The sequence below is a fragment of the Pteropus vampyrus genome, unplaced genomic scaffold (assembly GCF_000151845.1).
Source record: "Pteropus vampyrus isolate Shadow unplaced genomic scaffold, Pvam_2.0 Scaffold80, whole genome shotgun sequence".
Lineage (NCBI taxonomy): Eukaryota > Metazoa > Chordata > Mammalia > Chiroptera > Pteropodidae > Pteropus > Pteropus vampyrus.
Window position 1 is genome coordinate 3114932 of NW_011888861.1, and position 21315 is coordinate 3136246.

At 37.2% G+C, this 21315-nt stretch overlaps 1 protein-coding gene across 3 annotated transcripts; it reads right to left on the bottom strand.

Annotated features, from left to right (window-relative positions):
* Positions 1-10433: 10433 nt before the first annotated feature.
* Positions 10434-21315, bottom strand: RBM24 (RNA binding motif protein 24). Of its 3 annotated transcripts, XM_011362858.1 has the most exons (4): positions 21170-21315; positions 20453-20576; positions 18974-19028; positions 10434-12571 (listed from the first exon to the last, which is right to left on the bottom strand). In XM_011362858.1, exons 2-4 carry the CDS (start codon positions 20568-20570, stop codon positions 12208-12210), a joined length of 537 nt encoding a protein of 178 aa, XP_011361160.1. In that variant the 5' UTR covers positions 20571-20576; positions 21170-21315; the 3' UTR covers positions 10434-12207. The 3 variants fall into 3 exon arrangements, with proteins under 3 accessions (XP_011361160.1, XP_023388040.1, XP_011361161.1); XM_023532272.1 differs by lacking the exon at positions 21170-21315 and having other exon boundaries at positions 20453-20703; XM_011362859.1 differs by lacking the exons at positions 18974-19028; positions 20453-20576; positions 21170-21315 and adding exons at positions 13430-13474; positions 14246-14341.

Here is a 21315-nt window from a genome sequence, read left to right on the forward strand (position 1 = left end):
CTCCTTTCTCACCTCTATCACTCTCAATTCCTTTTCCTCCTTTATTCTTTGTCATTACTTTCTACTTCCTGGAAAAATATAAATTTGTTTGTTTATTTTTGGTCTCCCCTGTTCCCAGAATATAAGCTCATGAATACCAAAGCTGTGTTTCTCTACTCCTATGTCCCCAATACCCAAAACAATGCCTAGTGCATAGTAAACACTCAGTTAATATTTGTCAGATGAATAATTAAGAAAACCAACAATTAAAGTATCTAACTTTTATTGAATGCTTACTCCTTGTCTTGTTCTCTGCTTTGCATTATCCTTCTTTATGACGCATCATCCTCTCTTACACAGGAGAAGTAGAGGCTTAGGTAGGGTATGTAATTTGCTTAAGGTCACTCAATTGGCAAGTGGTGGAGCCCAATCTCACTTCCAGGTCTGTCTGCCTCCAAGTTCATTCCACTAGCCATCATATACTAATGACCTTATCCTGCCACGATTTTGGCAAACTCCCTAGTGAGCAATCTATTAATGCACTCTTAAATTAGAACCTTAAAGTAAGAAAGGATTAATAATTAAATGTTACCATAAAAAAGAACTAGACAGACCTAGAAGATTGTGAGCTTTACATGGAATAAAAAACAGAATTGTGAATTCTGTTGATTTTCAGTCTTCAGTATTGGATCTAAAACCATCCAGATAACATTTTTATATTTAAACAGTGATCCAATATAAAGCCTAAGGCTTCAAAATAACTCAGTGCCCTTGACCAGTGTCAAAGAAAAACAAGCAAGCAAACCTCAAGTTAAGCTTCTCTGTCTCTATCTCTTTGTCTCTCTCTGTCTCTCTGTCTCGCTCTGTCTCTGTCTGTCTGTCTGTCTCTCTCTCATTTAAGAATAACTGACAAATTGATCAAGTGTATTTCTGACCAGACTTTGACCCTAACAAATTAGGCTAGCTAAAAGGAGAGTCGTATGTCGAATGTATCGTCTAAAATTGCTTCTGATCTAAGCTATCTGGTGACGTAATTGGAAAGTTCAGCAAGTGCTGCATCACTCTGAGCATATTCTGTTTCCCTGTAACGAGGGCATCATTAGCTCTGTCTTCTACACACAGCAACATTTCTTATTAATAGGGTTCTTTCTCCACAAGGCCATGGATTATTTATGGATCTCACTGTTAGGCAAAGCCCCTGTCACTTTAGACAAATATGACATAGTTCTTCAGTCTCATTTCAGCAGGCACAGATGTCCCCTCATGGTGGCCCACGTGCATGCTTGCCCGAAGCAATGTAAGGGTGGCTGTCAATCAAGCTACATCTCAAAGGAAGATCACCTTTTCCTAGCTGGGTGAATAGAGAAGGTGGGAGGACACTGGCAATTGTTGTTATTGCCCTAGACAGACATCATTACTGGATGTCTCTCATGTTGACCAACAAACTGTCTGTGGACTGAGAATTTTAGTTGTAACCTATTTGTACTAAAGTACCTACTCTTCAAGCTCTTTCTCATGTCTTTCTACTTTTAGTTCAGGCATTTTATTACTCATAAAAATGCACCAAAATAGGCAAAGTGCTAGAAGATAAAGTAAGTTGCCAACGGAATGTTTGTTTTTTCCCCTATCTTCTCATACATGCTTTAAGATCAGATCTGTTAGGAGCATAATAGGAGGGACTTGAGGTAAATCATGTTATTATAACTGGAATGAAGGCACTCCTGGGGTTGCCTAGCTAAACCCTTAACAATGAGGAAATGGAAAACAAAGAAGTAAAGGCACTATCCAAGCATGTAATGATGATTATTGGCAGGCATGGATTGAGCTTGCAGTCTTTGGCCTTCCAGTCCAGGGTCCTTCTAATTATGTGGCCTGCTGGATTCTTTTGGATGTGAGTTCCTGCCCTTTATTGTCATGATTCACTCCATGCTCCTTAGATCTGGCTATTTTCCTTCAGTGCATATCCCAATCCTAGGAATCTGAACCCACATTCTAACATCTGGGAAGTTGGTTATCAAGTATAGAAAAGTGTCAGTCTCCTAAAAAGCTGAGTGATAAATTATATCTACTATCTATTTAAAATATCCTATTGACATCTGACTTTCTGTTTTTTTTTTATTAAAACTAGTCAGTAATATGTTGGAAGTAACCTCTTACATAGCTATAACCTGGGGTTCTGCTACTCATAACTCAACACACCAATTTCTACATTTCAAAAATGAGAAAATACAGCCATAGTAAGAGAAAGATAACTTATTTTTTACAAATTAGATGTTGGGATAAAAAAAAGCATTAAAAGTAAATGAATTCATATTGAAAAAAGCCTTGTTATGTGGCAGTTTTAAAGATAGCACCAAATGCTTTTTATTCCTTCCAACAAGAGATGGGATCTAAGTCCCCTCTCACTAAATCTGGTTGGCCTTAATGACTCACTTGGAATCTATAGAATGTGGCAGAAGAGATGCTACATAACTTTACAGACTGGGCCAGGAAAGTTTATGCAACTTCCATCTTGTTTGCTAGAGTTCTGAGCTGTTACATAAGAAGACAGACAGCCCTGAGACTGCCATACCGGAGACACCATCTTGGAAGTGATCCTCCAGGACCCAGTTGTTGGGGCCACGAGGCTTTCCAGTCACTTCAACTGTTCTAATCATGTCTGCTGATGGTAGAGCAGATGCTGTAGAGCTGAGAAGAGCTGTCCCCACTGTGCCCTTTCTGAATTTCTGACCTATAGGCAGCAAGTATAAACAAAATGTTCTTTTTGATTTTAAGTTTTGAGGCAGTCTCTTTTATACCTCACTAGACACTAAAATGGCTAAATAGTTCAATGTTTCTCTTTGTTAAAATTTACAATTCTTCACATGATGGTGCACATTATTTTTCATTTGGCCACCCTTAGAGAATTCTTTACCTCATTCTTTGTTGCATTTGCATGTACCTACAGTCTTTATACAGCTTGGGTTATATATACTAGGTATATATAACTTGGCATAACTGAAATCATGAAAATGATTAAAATTTTATGATTACCATTGCAAATAATTTTTCTGGAATAATCGTAAGATAATTGATCTATAAAAGAGTGAAAATTTTAATTTTAAGAAACCAGTTCCCACCATTTTAGTTACTCTTACGTTATTTTATCAGAGATTTTAAAAGTCATTTATTTTCAAGAGAATGTTAGCTGCCATATACTGGATATTACACAGAAGCAAAATCCCATAAACATGTATTGTATTTAACATACCTTATTCGTAGGAAATACTCAGGAATGCCCAATAAAGATTAGATTTTGGTGTTGATATCATTGTAATAGGATAGTTTAGAAAACTAGTTTGGCAAAAACAAAAAACAAAAAAACAAACAAACAGGCTCTAGAAATGAAAAATAATTCCAACTTTAATTTTAAACTGTAATTTGTAGAATCTACTGGCTACATTCTTTGTCTGCCCTGGAGCTTTGAAATACTAAGCTGATTCAGTTAGATTACAAATTTTGGGGATTGCAAGATCTCAAATATGACACCGATTTATCGTTTACAGTTATAGAGCTTCTACTCTTCTAACACAAACTATTTCTATCAGGATTCAAACTGTTATCTAATTAGTAATAGCTAGAAAAGGTTTGCCCTTTGTAGCTTGGAGATTGTGTGTGTGTGTGTGTGTGTGTGTGTGTGTGTGTAACTGTTCTTTCTGGCAGGCTATAATCAATGCAGATTTCTACAGAATATACTCAGATGCAGTAATTGATTCCAATTGAGAAGTCAGTCAAAATGAGTAAATCCAGCTAGGATAGACCTTGCCTGTTGATTTTCTCCTCACTCTAATAATATAAACTTAAGTATATAAAAAATTCTCACTTACTTCGAGGTGTAATGGGTATGTATTTCTGTAAAATCAAGGGATTTACGTTCAATATTGGTTGATATCATTCTTTGGGATAATAATCTTAATAGCATAACAGGAATACAAAGATATTTTAACAAATATATTCTAATTTCTTGGGTTAATATGAAAGAGAACAATATTGACCAATGCCAAAGGGAAGTAGGATATTACCTAAGAAATCTGTACTGCTTGAGCATTTTTGTGAGTGAGAATAAAGGAGTGAGAACTGCCAAGCCAGGAACTCCTAGCTGTGCCTAGCAGTGTGGTATTCTGAAAATTGTCCCTCTCTGTTTTGTGAAGGTCCTTGAGCACTCATCACATAGTTCTTAAAAAATTCCCTCTCAGACTAAGATTATACTACTTCACTTAATCACTCAGAATCCATCATGTTAAGAAAATCCGGTGACCCACAGAACCATTAGAATTCTCTTATAAGAATTCTCCTAGGGAGCGACAATCACATGATTACAGAAGCTTAGAATCCACTAGAGTTACTGATAGAAAGTAAGTGAAGACAAATAGTTTCCAATATGAAATGAAATTTCTCCTCAGCTTATAGCATTTACATTTCTGTACATAATGGGATGCCAGTTAACATGTTATCCAACTGAGAGGGTGTTACATAAACTCAGCAAGGCTGTGGATACAGAGAATCTGCATTTCTAAGGGCAGAAATCTCTTATTTTGGACAATTAAGTGCCCTGTGGTTCTCTCTCATATTTCTTTGTGCAAATCTCTGGGGTGTCTCATCCTTTCAGAAATGGACGGCTTGATTCATGGAGAGCAGGTTGTATGAAAGCTGAGATGAAATTTTTTCTTGATAGATTCCAAGGCTAATTTTGAAACTGCATTGTTATAATGGTTATGTTCCTTCTCCACATCAGCGTGCTGAAATGTCTCATTCTGAGAGATCCGAAAGACAGCCATTGTGCCAAAAGTGGCAGCTGGGAAAGATTAAAAAAATATATACAGATAAAGGAAGCAAGGGCTGAGAGGTAAGAAAGACAGCTGGGAGATTTAAGGGACATGGCTTCTAAGCAGCTGAAAGAGACAGCAGACCAGGGAGAGACTGTTTGAGAGATAAGAGGCTTTGTGCATGCTGAAGAAATATGCCAAAGATGATAAGAAATGCAGCTGTTACGAAAGTGTGAATTATCAAGATTCTCGGTTTGCCTGGGACATGAAGATGTTCAACACGTGTGCTTAGGGGACAAGCATAGTGACTTCTTTTACCAGTCAGTTTCACTTTTCTAACTCTTTCCAAGTGAGCACACTGCATACCTCTCACTCAGCCATTCCCAGGCTGCTACGGCTCCTGTTTCTGACATCACTTATCCAAGTTCTCCTTTTTTTCTATAATCTCCTCTCAGTTTTTATTGAGACAGTCAAGCTACTAATGGCAGATGACTTGAACCATATACCTTTAAAGCTACATTCTACATTTAAACACAATGTTGTTATTATTAAAATTAGCAATGTTCATTAAAAGCTTATATTTGACATTCGTTAACACAAACTGAGCTATACTCATTCAATTTTATAGTAGTTTATAATAACAAATTATGCTACTAGTATAATTTTTTTTCCCATAAAAGCACAAACGGATAGAGGTCAAGGTGATTAAGTAGTCATTATAATCCTTAGGACTATAAATAAACAAATGTTGACCATAGAAATTAAATTAAGAAGATGAGCATGGAGACCTTTATGCTACAGGATTTTTATGAAGGGTTTTAATCATGTATATAACTTGTCCCAGGGTCCTTAGATTTGGTTTGACCCCAGAGTCTATAGAACTGAAAGCATGTTGATTAAGGCGTGTTGATTAGAATTTCTGAAACAGTTCCTTGTGGCATAGAAAGATGTTACTAAAATAACAGTGGCCATTAGTCTTTGGCATCAGCCAGACCTGAGTTTCAGCTCACAGTTCCACCACCTCACTTGTGACTTTAGGCAAATTCGCTAGCCCTTCTGTTAAATGAAGATAACACCAAGCCTACCGTGAGGTTGTATTTAAGATAATATATGCAGTATCTAGCATAAAGGGATGCCCAGTAAATGGAAGCCGAAAATCTAGACATTTAAAGAAGCGAAAGATGGTAACATACAATGGAGCGTTGCGAGATAAGTGGTTTTGTGCACACCAAAGAAATATGCCAACATCAATTTGATGTTGATTATTACCAATATTACTTTTCTAATATAGATTTCTGACGCGGAATGTTTCTTTAATAGTGAAAGCAAGGACTTCAGGGAAAGCACTAAAGGATCTGTGAGGTGATGTTTTATCCTTGAGCTCTCATGGGACTTTTAGACACTTGCCTTAACTTCACATTTGCCCTGTTATACTATCTCAACACATTATTTTTTCGTCAGGCGTTGGTTTACGCCAAGCACTTTGCCAAATATGACAGAGCATATGGAGTGTTTCGAAAATATTATTGAAGAAGTAGGCATAGTGTGGAAAATTGGCATTAGAAAACAATTTTTTAATATGGTATCCTAGTGATAAGCAGGTACAGAAAGTACAGTTAGATGTCAGGCTGAAAGTCAAAATAGTGGATTCATCTGTGACTGGGAATGAATCAAATTTGTTCTGGGCAACACCAGAGTCTTCTTTACATCTCTTGGAATCTTCTATCCCCTTTCTTCTCAGTAAGTCATACCTATCTGCAGGAATTTTTCCTCCACTACTTCAGTGGTCACCTGCTCACATTTTAATGGGAGACTAGGAACAGGGAACCAAGTTCTAAGGTTCTAAAGAGCCCCAAAGGAAGCTCATGGAGTTCACTAGAAAGAGCAGTATAGTGAGGTGGTGTGCATACCAGATTTGGTTTCAGGCCATCCCACCTTGAAATCCTGGTTCTGCCCCATGCTATGACTTCCTGACTTTGGGCAGGCTGTTTATTGCCTTTGCACTCTTTTCTTGGTCTGAAAAGTGGGAACACTGTTACTTACCTCGTGTTGTTATGAAGATTAAATACAAGAAGTTGGTACATGGAAATTGGTTAGTAGTATAGGCTTCTTCCCTTGCACCCCATCTCAAACTTTCCATGATTTTTCCAAAGGCCCATCAACAGGATTTGCCCAGTGTCAAGACAGAAGCAGTAGAGCGCATTCAAATACCAATGTTAAGAGCTGGTTTTTCTCAGCTACAAATGACATTTTAATAACGTTGAAGGAAAGTATACTGGATAACAAGGTAAATACATTTTTTGTAATCTTTCCCCTTTCTCTTCTGACTCACTTGTCTGCTTAAAATGGAAAATGAGTGCCAATGTCCCCTGTCCCTGGAGGCCCAAGGTCCATGAGGAAGCTCTATCTAATTCTACCAGAGGAACCATGATGGTGTATTTCTAAACATTTTAAATTACAAAGGATATACTCAATTTTTGAAAGATGTTTAAACCTCTGCAAGTTCAAAAACTCAGCTGTTGTCTTTTATTTCACTAGAAAACAGAAGAAAACCACATATCTAATTACTGTCCTTTAAATGATTCCCCCACTGCCTATCCCCAGATGAAGTCTTCTGCAACCTAGTAAGCGACCTCTCCCTGTCTTCTTTCCGTGGCCCCCTAAGTGGCAAGCCCTTGCCTCACGTGATCTGGCTCATGTGACCCCCCACTCCATCAGCTCATTCTCTTTTGCCTATTTTTAAACGATGCTTTTGACCTTAGTGCCTCTTTTCTTCATGATTTTGTTTTACATTCTTTCATAATCCTATTTTCTCAAATTTCAAAATTCACGAAGCAAATGCAGAGTGGAAATGCATACCCTAAGACTCTCCAAAGGTATCTGCTATATCTTTCACCTCATCTGAGGCACCTACAGTACAGGTGGCAGAACTAGGAATCAGAGTAGAAAGTAAACAAGTTCATACTTGGTTGAGATTGTCAGATGAACATAGTTTAAAAATAGAGCTAAAACACAACTTTCTACTTGGCAATACTATGTTTTTGAATTTAAAACTCATTTTTGGAAGTCAGTTTCAGATATTTGCCCTTTTATGAACATATTATCTGAGGTATTAGATGAACAGAGATAACAATTGGCACTCAATCTGTTATAATGTAATCAGAATCAACTCTAAATAGTGGCAAAGTGGAAAACAATACACACTCTCCAACTCACTTAAAGTATATGAATAGCTTAGTGGTAGCACCTTAGATGTAAACACACACACACACACACACACACACACACACACACACGGAAAACAACAACGGCATTCATCTTCTAGGAGAAAAAGTGACTGGAAAGAGACTATAGACTTTTTTTCTGAAGAAGTTGGTCAAGCACGACCAAATACTGTTCAACAGAATTAACTTATGACACCAAAGTTATCCATGTGTACTATTTTTCTTATCTAAAATTTCTAAGTGCTAATACATGTATTGTGTGATTTGATTTATGACTGAGATTTCAAAGTGGGCAATTTTAATGACTTAGGTAAAAAATTATTGAACTTCTAAAATTCAACTTAGAACAAATACCCAAAATGAAGTCTCTGCTGTGCCAAGTGCTTAAGCAAAACAAGTTAGAATTTCCATGGAAACGGCCTGGAACTCTCGAAGGAGAAGAGAGGACAAAAGTAAGCATGAAAATGCATTTATTTATTTTTTGGTACCTTTTCACCTCTGCCCCTCCAAACCTCAGGCTGCCATCTTAATGAATGCTTTCAAGCCTCAGAGAGAATTAAGAAGAACACTATTTGACAGGAGTGAGGAAGGGACTAAATATAGTTTCCCTGCGAGAGAAATGTATTCCCTAATCTTCTCATCTCCTCTTCCTTCCCCTATCTGGGCAATCTCCGTCTTTCAATGTTATTTTTATGCTGCCCGTGTTGTACAGCAAGTTTAGCCGTTACTTGGTTGGAACAGGATAAGGATAGCATCATGAGATACAACTTTGACCTCTTTTGGAAAGATCATTTAATATAAGACAATTGAGATCAATTTCCAAATAATATTGTATATATTCCCTTAGTATAATTTCCATCTGCTTAATACTCTAGAATTTCTAAAATGCTCTCATATCAATGAATTCATTTAGCTAGTACAGTCTGAGAAATAAACAAAGCAACTATGTTGGGTACCATCAATTCACATTTACCAGGGTAGAGGGTTTCAAGATCACTTTGCTGGTAAGTGAAGAACTTAGTCAGCTCTTTGGACCTCAGATGTATTGCTTTTTCTAACTCTGCGAAGACAGCTAGGCTGCCTGACCAATGTAGATGTTATGATTACTATCCTTTATTAGATATTAAGAAATTTTATTTTTAGAAATATGTTTTAGCATTACTGAAAACCTCCTCCCCTCTACAACTGCTAATATTAATATTATATAGATCAGGAAATACTCGAAGAAAGCTACAGCCTTCTGGCTTTCCCAAGTACGACTATTTTTGACAAGATTTTCCCAGAACTGTTTGACCTAGTTTTAATTGATAAATCAAATAATGTTTCATTTTAAAGTTCAGCAATCAATATATGGCTCCTTGAGAACAAAAGTGAGCTTGCATAAATCCGAAACGTTAAATATAGAACATGTCCTTTAATATAATATAATCATTGATGCATTGACTGAATTAAATAGCTGAGAAATTTCTTGATCCAAGATAACATTGTGGGCTACAATAATCTCTCTATCTAGGGTTAAGCTGGTATTTATTTTTCTTTGGAAAATTAAAGGCAATTAAAATTTGAGATCATGATGGTTCTAAATAGGTGATCGTTATCATAAAGTAGAAAGCATGATGGAATCCGTTACGACAGCTTTCCACTGCTTGTAATTTTTGAAAATTAATGGAGTTAATAAAAGTATATTATGGATTTCGGAAATAGTAAGATCAATAGATCAACAAACCATCCATTCCATAATTAACATAACATATACACTTTTAAGACGATATGACATTTGATGTTCTAATATGCACCTTATTAAATACTGACACATCATTGTGGACGAAAATTAAAAAATTAAAACATCCCAATAAGTGACTTGCTTTTTGGTTAGCTTTCACTATAGGGCATTAAAACAACTACTACTGGTGATCGTTTATCGAGAGCTTAGTATATACTTGGCTCTATGCCAAACAGTTAATATACTCTATATAATATTTAAATAACCATATAAGTCAGGTATTGTTCCAACATGATAGATGAGGAATCAATAAAAACCTCACCTAAAAAATGAATTACAAAAAGCGACTTGCTCCATTCGTATTGCTAGAAAGTACTAGAGTTTAGCGTCAAACCACCGTTCCCCTCGCCCCAGCTTCAGATCGACGGATCCCCTCTATAGCCCACTCCTTTCAAGCAGTCTTCAGTTAACCAATTTTCAGTGACATGAAGGGTCCTTTAGGGTTCACTTTAGGACCTATAGCATTTGCTCAATATAAGGTAGATACTGAGTTAATGAAATTACTTTAAAGGTATAAAAACAGGGTGTCTGAGAAGCTTTCTGCTCACTGAAAATGTTACATGTAAATCATGGCCGTTAACTCTAGTTAAAAAGAGAGATCATTCTATCTTTAAGACAAAATTAGAAACAATCAGTGCAACAGAAGTTTTTAAAAATTATATTTAATACAAGTGAATAGATTAGAAGATCTGAAATGTTATAAAGCAATATACATAATGAATAAATAATCTGCACAGGAGAGTCATGTCTACATTACATAACACTGTCTAGTATGGGAATACTTAAAGTAAATCCAGTGATAATGGAGAAAGTCCATAAAAATGCTAACCTGTCTTCCCTTGTATGAAATTGTTCAAGTATAAAAATCCAATACAGTGTAAAATAGTATTCAATTTAGTTTAAGAATAAAAATTGCAAGTATTGCAGTTTCAGAAGAAAAATGTAAAGCAGCATTTTAAAACTACATAAACTACATACGAATAGTGTTAAACTAATGAAGTACCAATAAATGAGATCTACATGAGCAAAAATCAGAAAAAGAAGCATGAGACTAGATATATCCTGTTAAAAAAACTCTAAAAACTAAAATGTGTTAATGTAAGAGTACTCTCTTATACAGTGCACATATGAATTTAAATAAATCCAAGTCAACATCTTTAGTTGAACAGGTTAATATTTAATATGCTACAGCTAGACCTACTAAATAATTTATGCCATGAGATGAATACATAATTTTACAGTGTCACATCTAAAGTTCCTTTCTTTAGAGTGCAGCATAGTAAAACTTAAAAATAAATATCTTAAATAGCATTACTATTAAGGCACAGTATAAACCACATTATCATTACCTCTGAAGAACTGTAATCTCAGTAACTTTGTTGTCGCATGTACTGTATTCACTAATAAATAGTTTTAAATAGGACTCTGAAATAGATACTAAAAAGTGTAAAATTATTTAAAAAGGGGAAAAAATAAATGTCCTTAAGACAGTTCTTAAGGGTTTAGAGTCTGCAAACTTTGCCTGCCTTTAATCATAAGCCACGAGTCGACACAATAAATAGAAAGAGAAGGCTGTTGTAGTAAAAGCCTGATCCTATTTCAGAATCAGAATTGCTGACACCAGCAGATACAAGTTTCCCAAAATTGAAACAGGATGGGGAGAGGGATTAGAATGTGACAAGCTCATCAAACAAGCACAAGTGATGTGTTCTTTCCAGAACTGTGTGTGTTATTGATTGTCTGTACAGCTGTTGCACCCATTAATTCCACATCACTTGTTCCACAGTCCCACTCATCCACAGGATAGATGAGAAAATAGCTTTGGTGCCTGTCCACCATTTTACCCACTGCCACACTCCTACATTGATTGTTCGATGCCCGTTTTTGAGAGTAAGAACATTATCTTCTTACTTGAAAAAGTTCTATAGGCCATAGTGACTGTTAAAAATGACAATCAGTGCTTTCACCATTTTGCTTTTTTAAAAAAAATCTTCTTTTAAATGTAATTCAAGCTACATATTGCTCACTCTGTATTCCCTGGTTCAACTAGATTCAAATAGCATTTTCTAACTTGTAAAAGGCAGTTTGCTTCCCTGATACTATAAAAAGAGCAAAAATAAAAATCCCATTATAAAAGTGAAGTTCCATTGTTACTCCTGTCATCATTCCCTAGAGGCCTTTCATTTACTCAGGCTCTTTGGACTGGTTTCCAAAACTGCGCCCACCGCCCTCACTCTCACCTCTTTCTCATCTAGACACTACTGGAGTATAAAAAAAATAATAATTCTGTTTCACAATAGCATAGCTTTTTTTCTTTTTAAAGCTGTTAAGTCAATGTTAACTCTCTTATTAGCTACTAAAAATTGGAAAATTGGAGGGAAAGACAAAACAATTCAACTTTGATCAGATGGCTGGTCTACTGCATTCGGTCTGTTTGCAGCTGCTGAGGCTGATATTGGCCGAATGCTGCGGCGGCGGCAGCTGCTGCAGCGGCGGCAGCAGCTGTCCCAGGTGCCGCCGCGGTGATTGGCTGCTGCACCGCGTAGCCGTAGCCCCCAGCGGTGACGTATCCCGCAGCAGCTGGAGAGGCCGCGTAGGGGTACTGGTCATAGGCGGCGGCGGCGGCAGCGGCAGCAGCTGCCGCTGAGTATTGTGCGTACGCGGCTCCAGTGTAATCAATGTAAGGTGTGGTGGAGGCAGCAGCTGCGGTCGGCTGGACGTGTGGAATGACCACTCCAGGCTGCACGAAAGCCTGCGGATAGACATAGTGGGCAGGTATCCTGTTGAGAAACGGAAAACAAAGTCAGGCAGCAGTTGCCTCCTATCTGTAGCACTGCTTGTTCAGAGATAAGACAAACTCAAATTTAGTGGTTATTATGAGCATAGGGTTGCCACAATATCTACTTTCCAGTGGTCCCTGAAAGTACTCTGGCAGTAGCCAAAGTCAGGGAGTGCCCCCAAAGGAAATAATGTGAACGACAAAAATATGATGATACCCTCCCTTCTCAAATTTTTGTTTATGATCATTTAGAACCAATAGATACCATTTAGTAAACGTTTGGAAAAGAAATCAAGGTTCATGAGGGCTACGCACATAAGAGGTATTTCAGAAATGCTTGATTGATCAAGACTAGAAACTTTTGTAATGAGTTCACGAAACGAAACTGTTTAGCCAATACAGAAAAATTCTTAGCCATGAATACAGGACTGAAAAGGTAATTCGTGATCATTCCATACTGTAGGGGTAATGGCTGGTTTGTCAAAACTAAAATAAATTCCAACAAAATCCATATGTTTATTATCATGGCAACCCTACTTGAAATTGCTATGCAGACTCAGCACACATTAATCTCTCTGCAACCTCAGTCACCCTTATTAAAAATAATAATAAAAAAAGAAGCAGGCGACAAAATAAAAAAGGAGTTTAAAAGTTCACAAGTGTGGTAAACACAGCAGAATCACACTTCTCAAACGAACTGTAGTGCAGCTCACTCTATCACAAGAGGCTGTTGTGGGAAGCTACAGAAATGCTATTAACATTCATGGCAGTGACTCCCAAAGAGATGTGCAGCACGCTTTTTGTCTTTCTTTCTTTCTTTTTCTCCATAAAATTCATAAGGACACAAGGTCAATCAAACCTGTTTGACTATCAGGCAACTGAAGGTCAGCCAGCTTGTTTATCTCTATGCAAGACAGACAGAAGGGGTTTTGGGGAAATGATGAGGTTAAGGGAAAAGGTAGGGACAGGGAAATACAACTAAATATTTCCAAAATTAATAAAACTTAAAAGGTTTACATAATAATGAGTAAGGAAACATTTTTTTTTTTGCACATCTAGAAACTCTTTTTTAGCCTTCAAATCAACAGAAATAGATTTATTAGCATATCTGTTTTAAATCCGCCCTACGAGTAGACATTTTACATAAATCAATGCTATTATTATGTATTATCCTGCAAAAGTTCAAGAAAGTGAAACACAACTGAATACCTTTTAAAATTATACATTCAGAGATCACATACAAAACACATTCCAATGACTTTACTTAAATGTTAATTTTGTTAATTAAATCACAAGAGGTATTTTTAAAAACCCGTGCATCTCAGTTCTCACTCTTGCAATTCATTACTGCCCATTTAAAACACTACCATGAATAACTGATTTCATCTTTCTTTAAAACAATCTCCAACAAAACCTCCATATTTAAAAAAATGACACTATAATGCCATCTGGTTGTTGGCAAAGCCAATGTTTAAGAAGTACAAATAACAATCTTAAAATTTTAAAGAACTCAAAACAGAAAACTTCACATTTAGTTATTCCAAAACATAGATTTTGCTTTGCCTTTTCAGACTTTTACTGAAAACACTCATTAATGAACATCCATGGAAAAGATGAATTTATCACAGAGGGTAGTGAACTTTGACCCCAATGATAAAAATACACCCAATTTTACTAGACTTGTAGATTTTTCCCAGTGCCAGGAGAAACCACGTCATCAAGGGTTTCTCAGGACACTCAGAAACATTCTGAATTGCTTGTCAGAAACCAGACACATGGTCATGCACACACTCAAAACTTTTCTGCAGGTCAGGTGACTGGTTCACTCACAGCAACAGGTGTGGCTTTATGAAACACTGTCCTTGGAGGCTGTCGTGTCCACAATGTGTGGACATGGCTAAGAGAGCCTACACTCATGCCAGTTTACATGTGGTGATGGACAGCAGAGGCTGCAGCCGGGCTATTTTTGATCCTGTCATGCGACAAGGGTTTCCAGTGGGTAAAATGTCTTTCTAAGGCCAAAGTAAAACATTTATCAGCTGCAAAGTCCAGCCAGTATGAATCTCACTGATATGGAAACATTAACCCCTGTACTCCCACAGTTTTAAGGACAACATGATTGTTGCTAGGTTTGTATCCCTGAATAAAGGTGTTAACTGAAAATAAATTTAGCTTACAAAAAGGCAGGATAAAGTGTGTGTGTGTGTGTGTGTGTGTGTGTGTGTGTGTAAAGAATGCATTAAAAGGTAGGTGGGGTTGCTTACAGGACTCTTGTCTCTGCATTTATTTTACATTAATAATTTTCATTTGATAATGCCAATCTATGAAAGCATAAAGTTCCTTGGAACATCAGAATCCTACATGAAGTCTGGTAAAGGTTAGGAAGATGTCTGGAGGACAAATGAAATCCCAGAGTCCTTTAAGGCTCAGTGAAAGGAGAACCCAGAAGACCTCGGAGAGCCTAAAATATCTCAGTTCAGGAAGGAAGGCAGAGTTGGACTAAAGGGTATGGTGGCACTTCTAAAGCAATTCCTGCATTAGGAATTCTTTTAATAATCTAAGGAACCCATTAAGGCAATTTGGGAGTCTCCCTCCTACCAGATATCGATCAACGTCCTTTCCCTCAATTAATCATAGAATGTACACACCTAGCAGTTACGAAAGCACAAGAACAAGACAGATATTTTGGGCAATTTTCAAAGAAAATTCACCACATTTTCCTTTTCTTCCTATCTCTTCAGGTCCTTCTGCCATCTCTTTGTGACTTTTGATATTCTAACTGGTTTCCTCTTCCAGTCTATCATAAAACTGCAGAGAAAGTCTTCATCTCATTTGCTTGTTCAAAGTAACCTATGGCCCCTAATATCATACCAAATTAAGAATAAAATTGTATTAACTTCGGTATGCTAGGCCCTTTAGGCTTCTGACTCAAAAATATTTCTTCCAGTATAACTTTCCACCTTTCCTTGAACCCAGGTCAGCTGGGTTCCTCAATGTTTCTAGGACATACCATACCTTCCTAGGTCCTCGCCTTTATTCTTGCCGTCCCTTTGCCAGTGATGCCAATCCTTGTTCCATCTCTATCTCTTGAAATACAAATCCGAGCCACTGCAGCTCCCACACTTACTACATGTAGAGCCTTCAGAAATGTGCTTCGCCTTTTAGTCTCACATATTTCTCATATGTGAAATGAACCTAATATTTCCACCCCTGAATTGCTGTGCATTAAATAAAATTATGTGAAGAGCCTACAATGATGGATAAGTAAGTACTCAATACAAGAGTTCCTCATCCTCCACCATCCTTTACAATCTAGGTCAGCTCCCACCTCCTTCGTGAAGACTTCCTGGATCCCACCATCCTGATGTCTCTCTTCTTTATCTGAAGACGAAGGAACAGCCCTTATGGGTGCTTGTCAGTTTTCTTAGTAGATTACAGCTTGACAGAGAGGCAAGAACATAGCTTTCGAGGTCAGGAAAACCATGATTACGAACCTAGAACCAGACTCTATCACTTACGAGCCCTGTGGGAAGTTAGTGGACATTGTAATACCTTGTACAGCGTTAACACAACTAACATGAAACTTAGCACTTAAAGCTGTACTGAGTAAATGTTTGTCTTTTCAACCTGATCTAAACTAGCCTAGAATTTTCTCTTCACACTCTCTTCTCCAAGATCCACACTCTTTTCTCCAAGGTTTCAATAAAAATTGCCTCTTTCATACATAAAATATTTATAAGATATTGTTCAGCAAATCCATAAGTTTCTATACATCTTCTCACTGTGTTACATTAGAAATTCCTTCAGGCCAAAGTTTTCTCTTTAATTTGGGGGCCATTTAAGGACCACATTTTTTTAAAAAAAAATAGTTTAGTTACTAGAATTTCAACCAAGTCAAGTAAAATTAAAAATTCTCAAACTTCTTTCCAGGCCTAAAATAAGAACATGTGTCATTCAAATAGAATTTAGGATGACCAGGTGTGATTTGTTAGGTACAGACTCTGGGAATTAGAGCAGTGTTGAGAAACACTTAAAAAAAGAAAGAGAAGGCTTGCTTGGTCCATCTGGAATGCTATCTATTTTTAATAAGAATCTCAAGTTCAAACAATTTATGCAAACAGTAATAATCACCATCCTTTATAAAGACAGCTAATATTAAAAGGGATGAAAAAGAAAAGGTTACTATCAAAACGTGTTTGATTTAAAATTTCTGTATGACACAGTTTACTCTGGTCGTTCTTATTTTCCTCATGCTACAAGAACTACGACAACCAGTCCAGATCTCTATATCTAGCTCTCAAGACCCTCCATAAACATTATTCATGCACTGCCTCTGTGCCTTTGCTTATGCTCACTTCATCCCACACCCTTCAGACATGTCCATTCTTCCTGTTACCTGTCCAAGAGCTAGCAATTGGTTCAAGTCTAGTTCAAGTCCCCACACAGCCTAGTTCAACTCCTCCAACTCACCTATATTGTTGCTATTCTGAGTTCCTACTGTACTGAAAACAATACCAAATAATTTAGCAATAAAATTCCCAACTGGTTTGTGTTAGTTTTGCTTCTCAAACTAAAGCGCAATGTCCTCATTTTGTATCACCCCCGGCACAGAGAAAAATTAACACATGCTAATACCTGTTGATTGATTTAGTTGTATAACTGTTTAAGGATTATTAGTGTGAGATCATGACTAAATTCACCATCGCTTCTTAAGATATATGTTATCTTCCCCAATCCCTCCTTAAACATATTATAGACCAATGAGGCGGGGGGCGGGGTGGATCCAAGAAATAATTGGACTCATTAACTTACTAATTACTGTCGGTATCCAGGATGGTTTGGATGGGGCACTGATAAATAGCTATGAATATATGAAGGTCCTTTTAATCATATTAGACAGAAGACTCTTTTGCAGTTTAAAAAAATAAGAGTTGGCAGTAAGAGTGAGATATTGGTATGTTAAAGGGAGGATTATATGCAGGTATTCACGGAAGATATAATTTGACTCTTCCAAGTCAAAATATTATTACTCTTTCTGCGTCTAATCTTAGAGACACGTAAGGTAGATATCTGTCTATATAGATAGAATCCAACCTTCTAGGTTACACATATAGATGTTTAGGAGCTAAGCTAAAGAAGAAATTATTGCTGAGGATAAAACATTTATGAACAGTTAGAATATTTGAAAAGGATGTTTAAATCTCTGGCATTAGAGTTACAGCAACGTTGATCATGTAAAATACAGCCAAAACAGACTCTAAGTGTTCAGAATAAATTTAAGCGGTGGGAGATCTCCCACCCATACCATGTCTGAATGGAAAGAAAATAAAGGAGCTCAAATAAGGGAAGCGGGTAATCACAGAACCCAGAGGTAACACAAATATGAGCAGGCTGTTCACCTGAGTTAGGTTTGAAGAGTGTAAGTTAGTGCTACTCTACTCCAAAGATTGGCTAGTGTTAATGAAATCTGATGAGAGTTGTTGAGCCTTTAAATTAGAAGGCCTAAAAGTAGACACACATTGCAAAAGAAAAAACCCCATTCCCAGAAAACTCCCCAGTGAAACAGAAACTTAGGACATGCAAGCGATGTATCTGTATTCTTACAGAGGGAAATCACACAATTTAGCACTCACTACAAAAATATGGTTAAATGGAAGTCACAGGCTACAGCTTAAAAGCAAGAAAAAAAGAGAGGCCCTTTGCTTCCCATGGCAAAGTCAAAAGTCAACACTCCTCACCACCACCACCAAAACCAAAACACAAAGAGCCCCTTCCCCGAGGAAAAGAAAACACTTTCACTACAGCTCTTTTCAATTAAGTAAAAAGCACACAGTTTAGCTATCAACACCACTTCATTACTGTAATAAATAAAATAAAGCACACGGAAGTCTATTGACTATTGTGAAAAATAAAACAACACCAACATCCATGCATCGTTAATCACCATCTGAGCTTGTGTGTCTGAGTCTACTGGTTACAGAGTTTAATTCCAAACAGAACTATTCCACCTCTTATCATCGTATCCTTCTGATCAGTTAGCTTAACTGTATACGAGCCCTGTCAGGTTAGAAAGAGATAAATAAAATTGAGTCAAGTTGAACAGTAGTAATGGTGTTGGGATACAATTGTCTTGTACACAAGTCATACCTGGTATTTTTGTTTTGTTTTGTTTTGTTAATCATAAGCTCAAAATTTGTCTGTTTTGGAGGCTGCATACTTGGTCAGATAACTTGACTCATCTAAAAATATTTATATTATCAGCATTAAAAATACATGAACATATATAAATATGTATAACCAGGAACATTCTATGACATGATGGTCTTGTCTGTACATAACAAAGAAGCAAGTTAACAAATGATAGCCATATTGAAACTTAGGAGGGCCTGATTAGTTGACTTACCCAAAAGGTCTTTGTATAAGGGCTGGATGAAGTTGTTGAACACCAAAGGCAAAACCTAACAACAAAACATACCACATTCTCTATTTGTGCATGGTAAGGCATTTATAACTCCTACATATAAAATACAATCACAACTTTCGCTTAGAAAAGATAACCATTCTTTTGATATTTTAGAGAAGATATATTTTTTAAAAAGTCATTTTTATTAATGTTATTGCTGATCCAAATAAAAATTTTAATAGACTACAAGTGGGAACTAAATATTATCTGCAAAGTTTAGTTGACAAACATAGAATAAGACCTTAGAAAATTAGACCAGGAAAAAATTACCGTGGAATGAAACCAAGAACAATAGGACTTGATAATGAAGTTACATGTGACAAATATTCCTGCAATTCTGAATCACGAACTATAAAAAGTCTTCGTAATTTGGAACATTCTGGAATGCTTTGGACAATGGTTTGAAAGGTTATGGATTTTGCAGATTACAATATAAAAATTCATAAAAACAAACTCTCCTTTTCTGGATAGTATACACACAGTATATCAGACAAATACATGTTTTTTAATGTTCATAGATATTTGCACGCACACTTTCTTGACAATCTACTTTCCTAGTAAATCTGTTTGGATGGAAGTGTCAACCTCTTTCCAAAATTTCAGATGGAAAGACTTAAGAGTAAGGAGTATATGATTTAATCAAACTTGCTTACCCAAGAAAAAATTACATTTATTCAACAGTCAACTCTTAATTATTTGCGCTAATTGCAAAGGGTAGTGTTGTAAACAATGCAAAAGGTCATGTTTTCACTTAGACAAAATTATGCTCCCTTTTAGGCGATTGATAGCTATGTGACTTTAGAGTAAACCACTTCTCATTTCGAAGCGTCAGTTTCTTCATCTGTAATGTGAGGGTCCTGGAGTATGTGAAATTGCTCTATTTTCTTCAAGTACTAATATTTCTGTGATTTTATGTGAAATATTTACCATCCAGATACCCCCACCCCTACTCCTGTGCTTCTCTTGGGTCAGTGTTCAAGCCTGAGTGCCTGCTTTCAGCACAGGGCAACTGGTGGTAAAAGGAGAGAACACTAAGTTAGGAAGTATGGAGTTGACAAATTTGGCCCATATAATCCTCATGAGTTATCTATAAGTGACTAAAAATTGGAAAATGGAGAGGGGACTATGACTGTATGTCATATAGGAAATGGGTGAGTAAAGCCTAAGTCTGAGTATATAGAAACTGTCCCAACCCCCAAGATCTATTTTCCCACACAGGCACATTTCAAGTCCTTAAAGGACTATTTGTAATTCTCATTTATTTATCTTCGATGCCTTGGTAGAATAACCAGCCGTGGTTATTATACTAAATTATACTAAACACATCTACAGGTTCTCATGGAAACAGTGTCTTCCGAATCAGGGAATCATTTGGTCTCTCATGGGAAGGAAGGGTAGGGAAGGACCCCTGTTTCTCACCTGGTTGCATGATCCTTGGCTTTGCTCCCAAGTATGCCAGATTCACGTTGGCCTTCCTGCCATCAATGATGGGGTTGGGATCCTTGCAGGCTCTTTCTGCAGCAGCCCGGTCAGCCATGGTGACCTTAGCAACATACATACACAGATATACATACAAAGCTCTAAATCAACCCTTGAAGGAAACCAGAATCACATTGGAAAAGTCATTCATGATAAAACTAAGGGGGAGGACATAGTTCTTAAACTTTTTCTTTCTTTTCTTTCTGTTTTTTGTTCCCCCACCCCCAACTTATTCCTTGATCCCCCATCCAAAGAGGAAAAAAAAAAAAAACAACAGAAAGGAGGAAGGAAGGACCCCCTCCCCACCCACACACTCGCACTCTAAAGTCTTAAGGGTGCTAGTAGGGCCTAGCAAAAATATGGAAGCCTAAATTCTGTCTTAGAACTCCTCCCCAGAATGCCGCCCCCACCCCAGGTCTCTACCCTGTCTGAGAGGCACTGTTTGTTTTAAAAAAAGTCCAGCCTCACATTCGTCTGTGTTCCCAACCACCCCCAAACACTCCCCCAACGACAATAGCTATTGTCCTACTCTGGGGCTCCCAGCTCTTGGGCAGCTGAATTTGCACGCTTAAATCTCCAGGAAGCTGAGTATGCTCTCTTTCAGTTCGGGAAAGAGAAATAGAAACATATTTTTTTAAAAAAACAACAACAACCCACCTTTGCAATTAAAAAACGGGGGTAGGAGCTAGCATAAGGAGAGGAGCCCTAGACCTCCTGGGTGCCCCCTCCCCATCCCAGCCGGAACGCCAGAAGACACATTTTTACAAAGCAACAACAGCGCGTTTAATGACCGGCCTCCAACC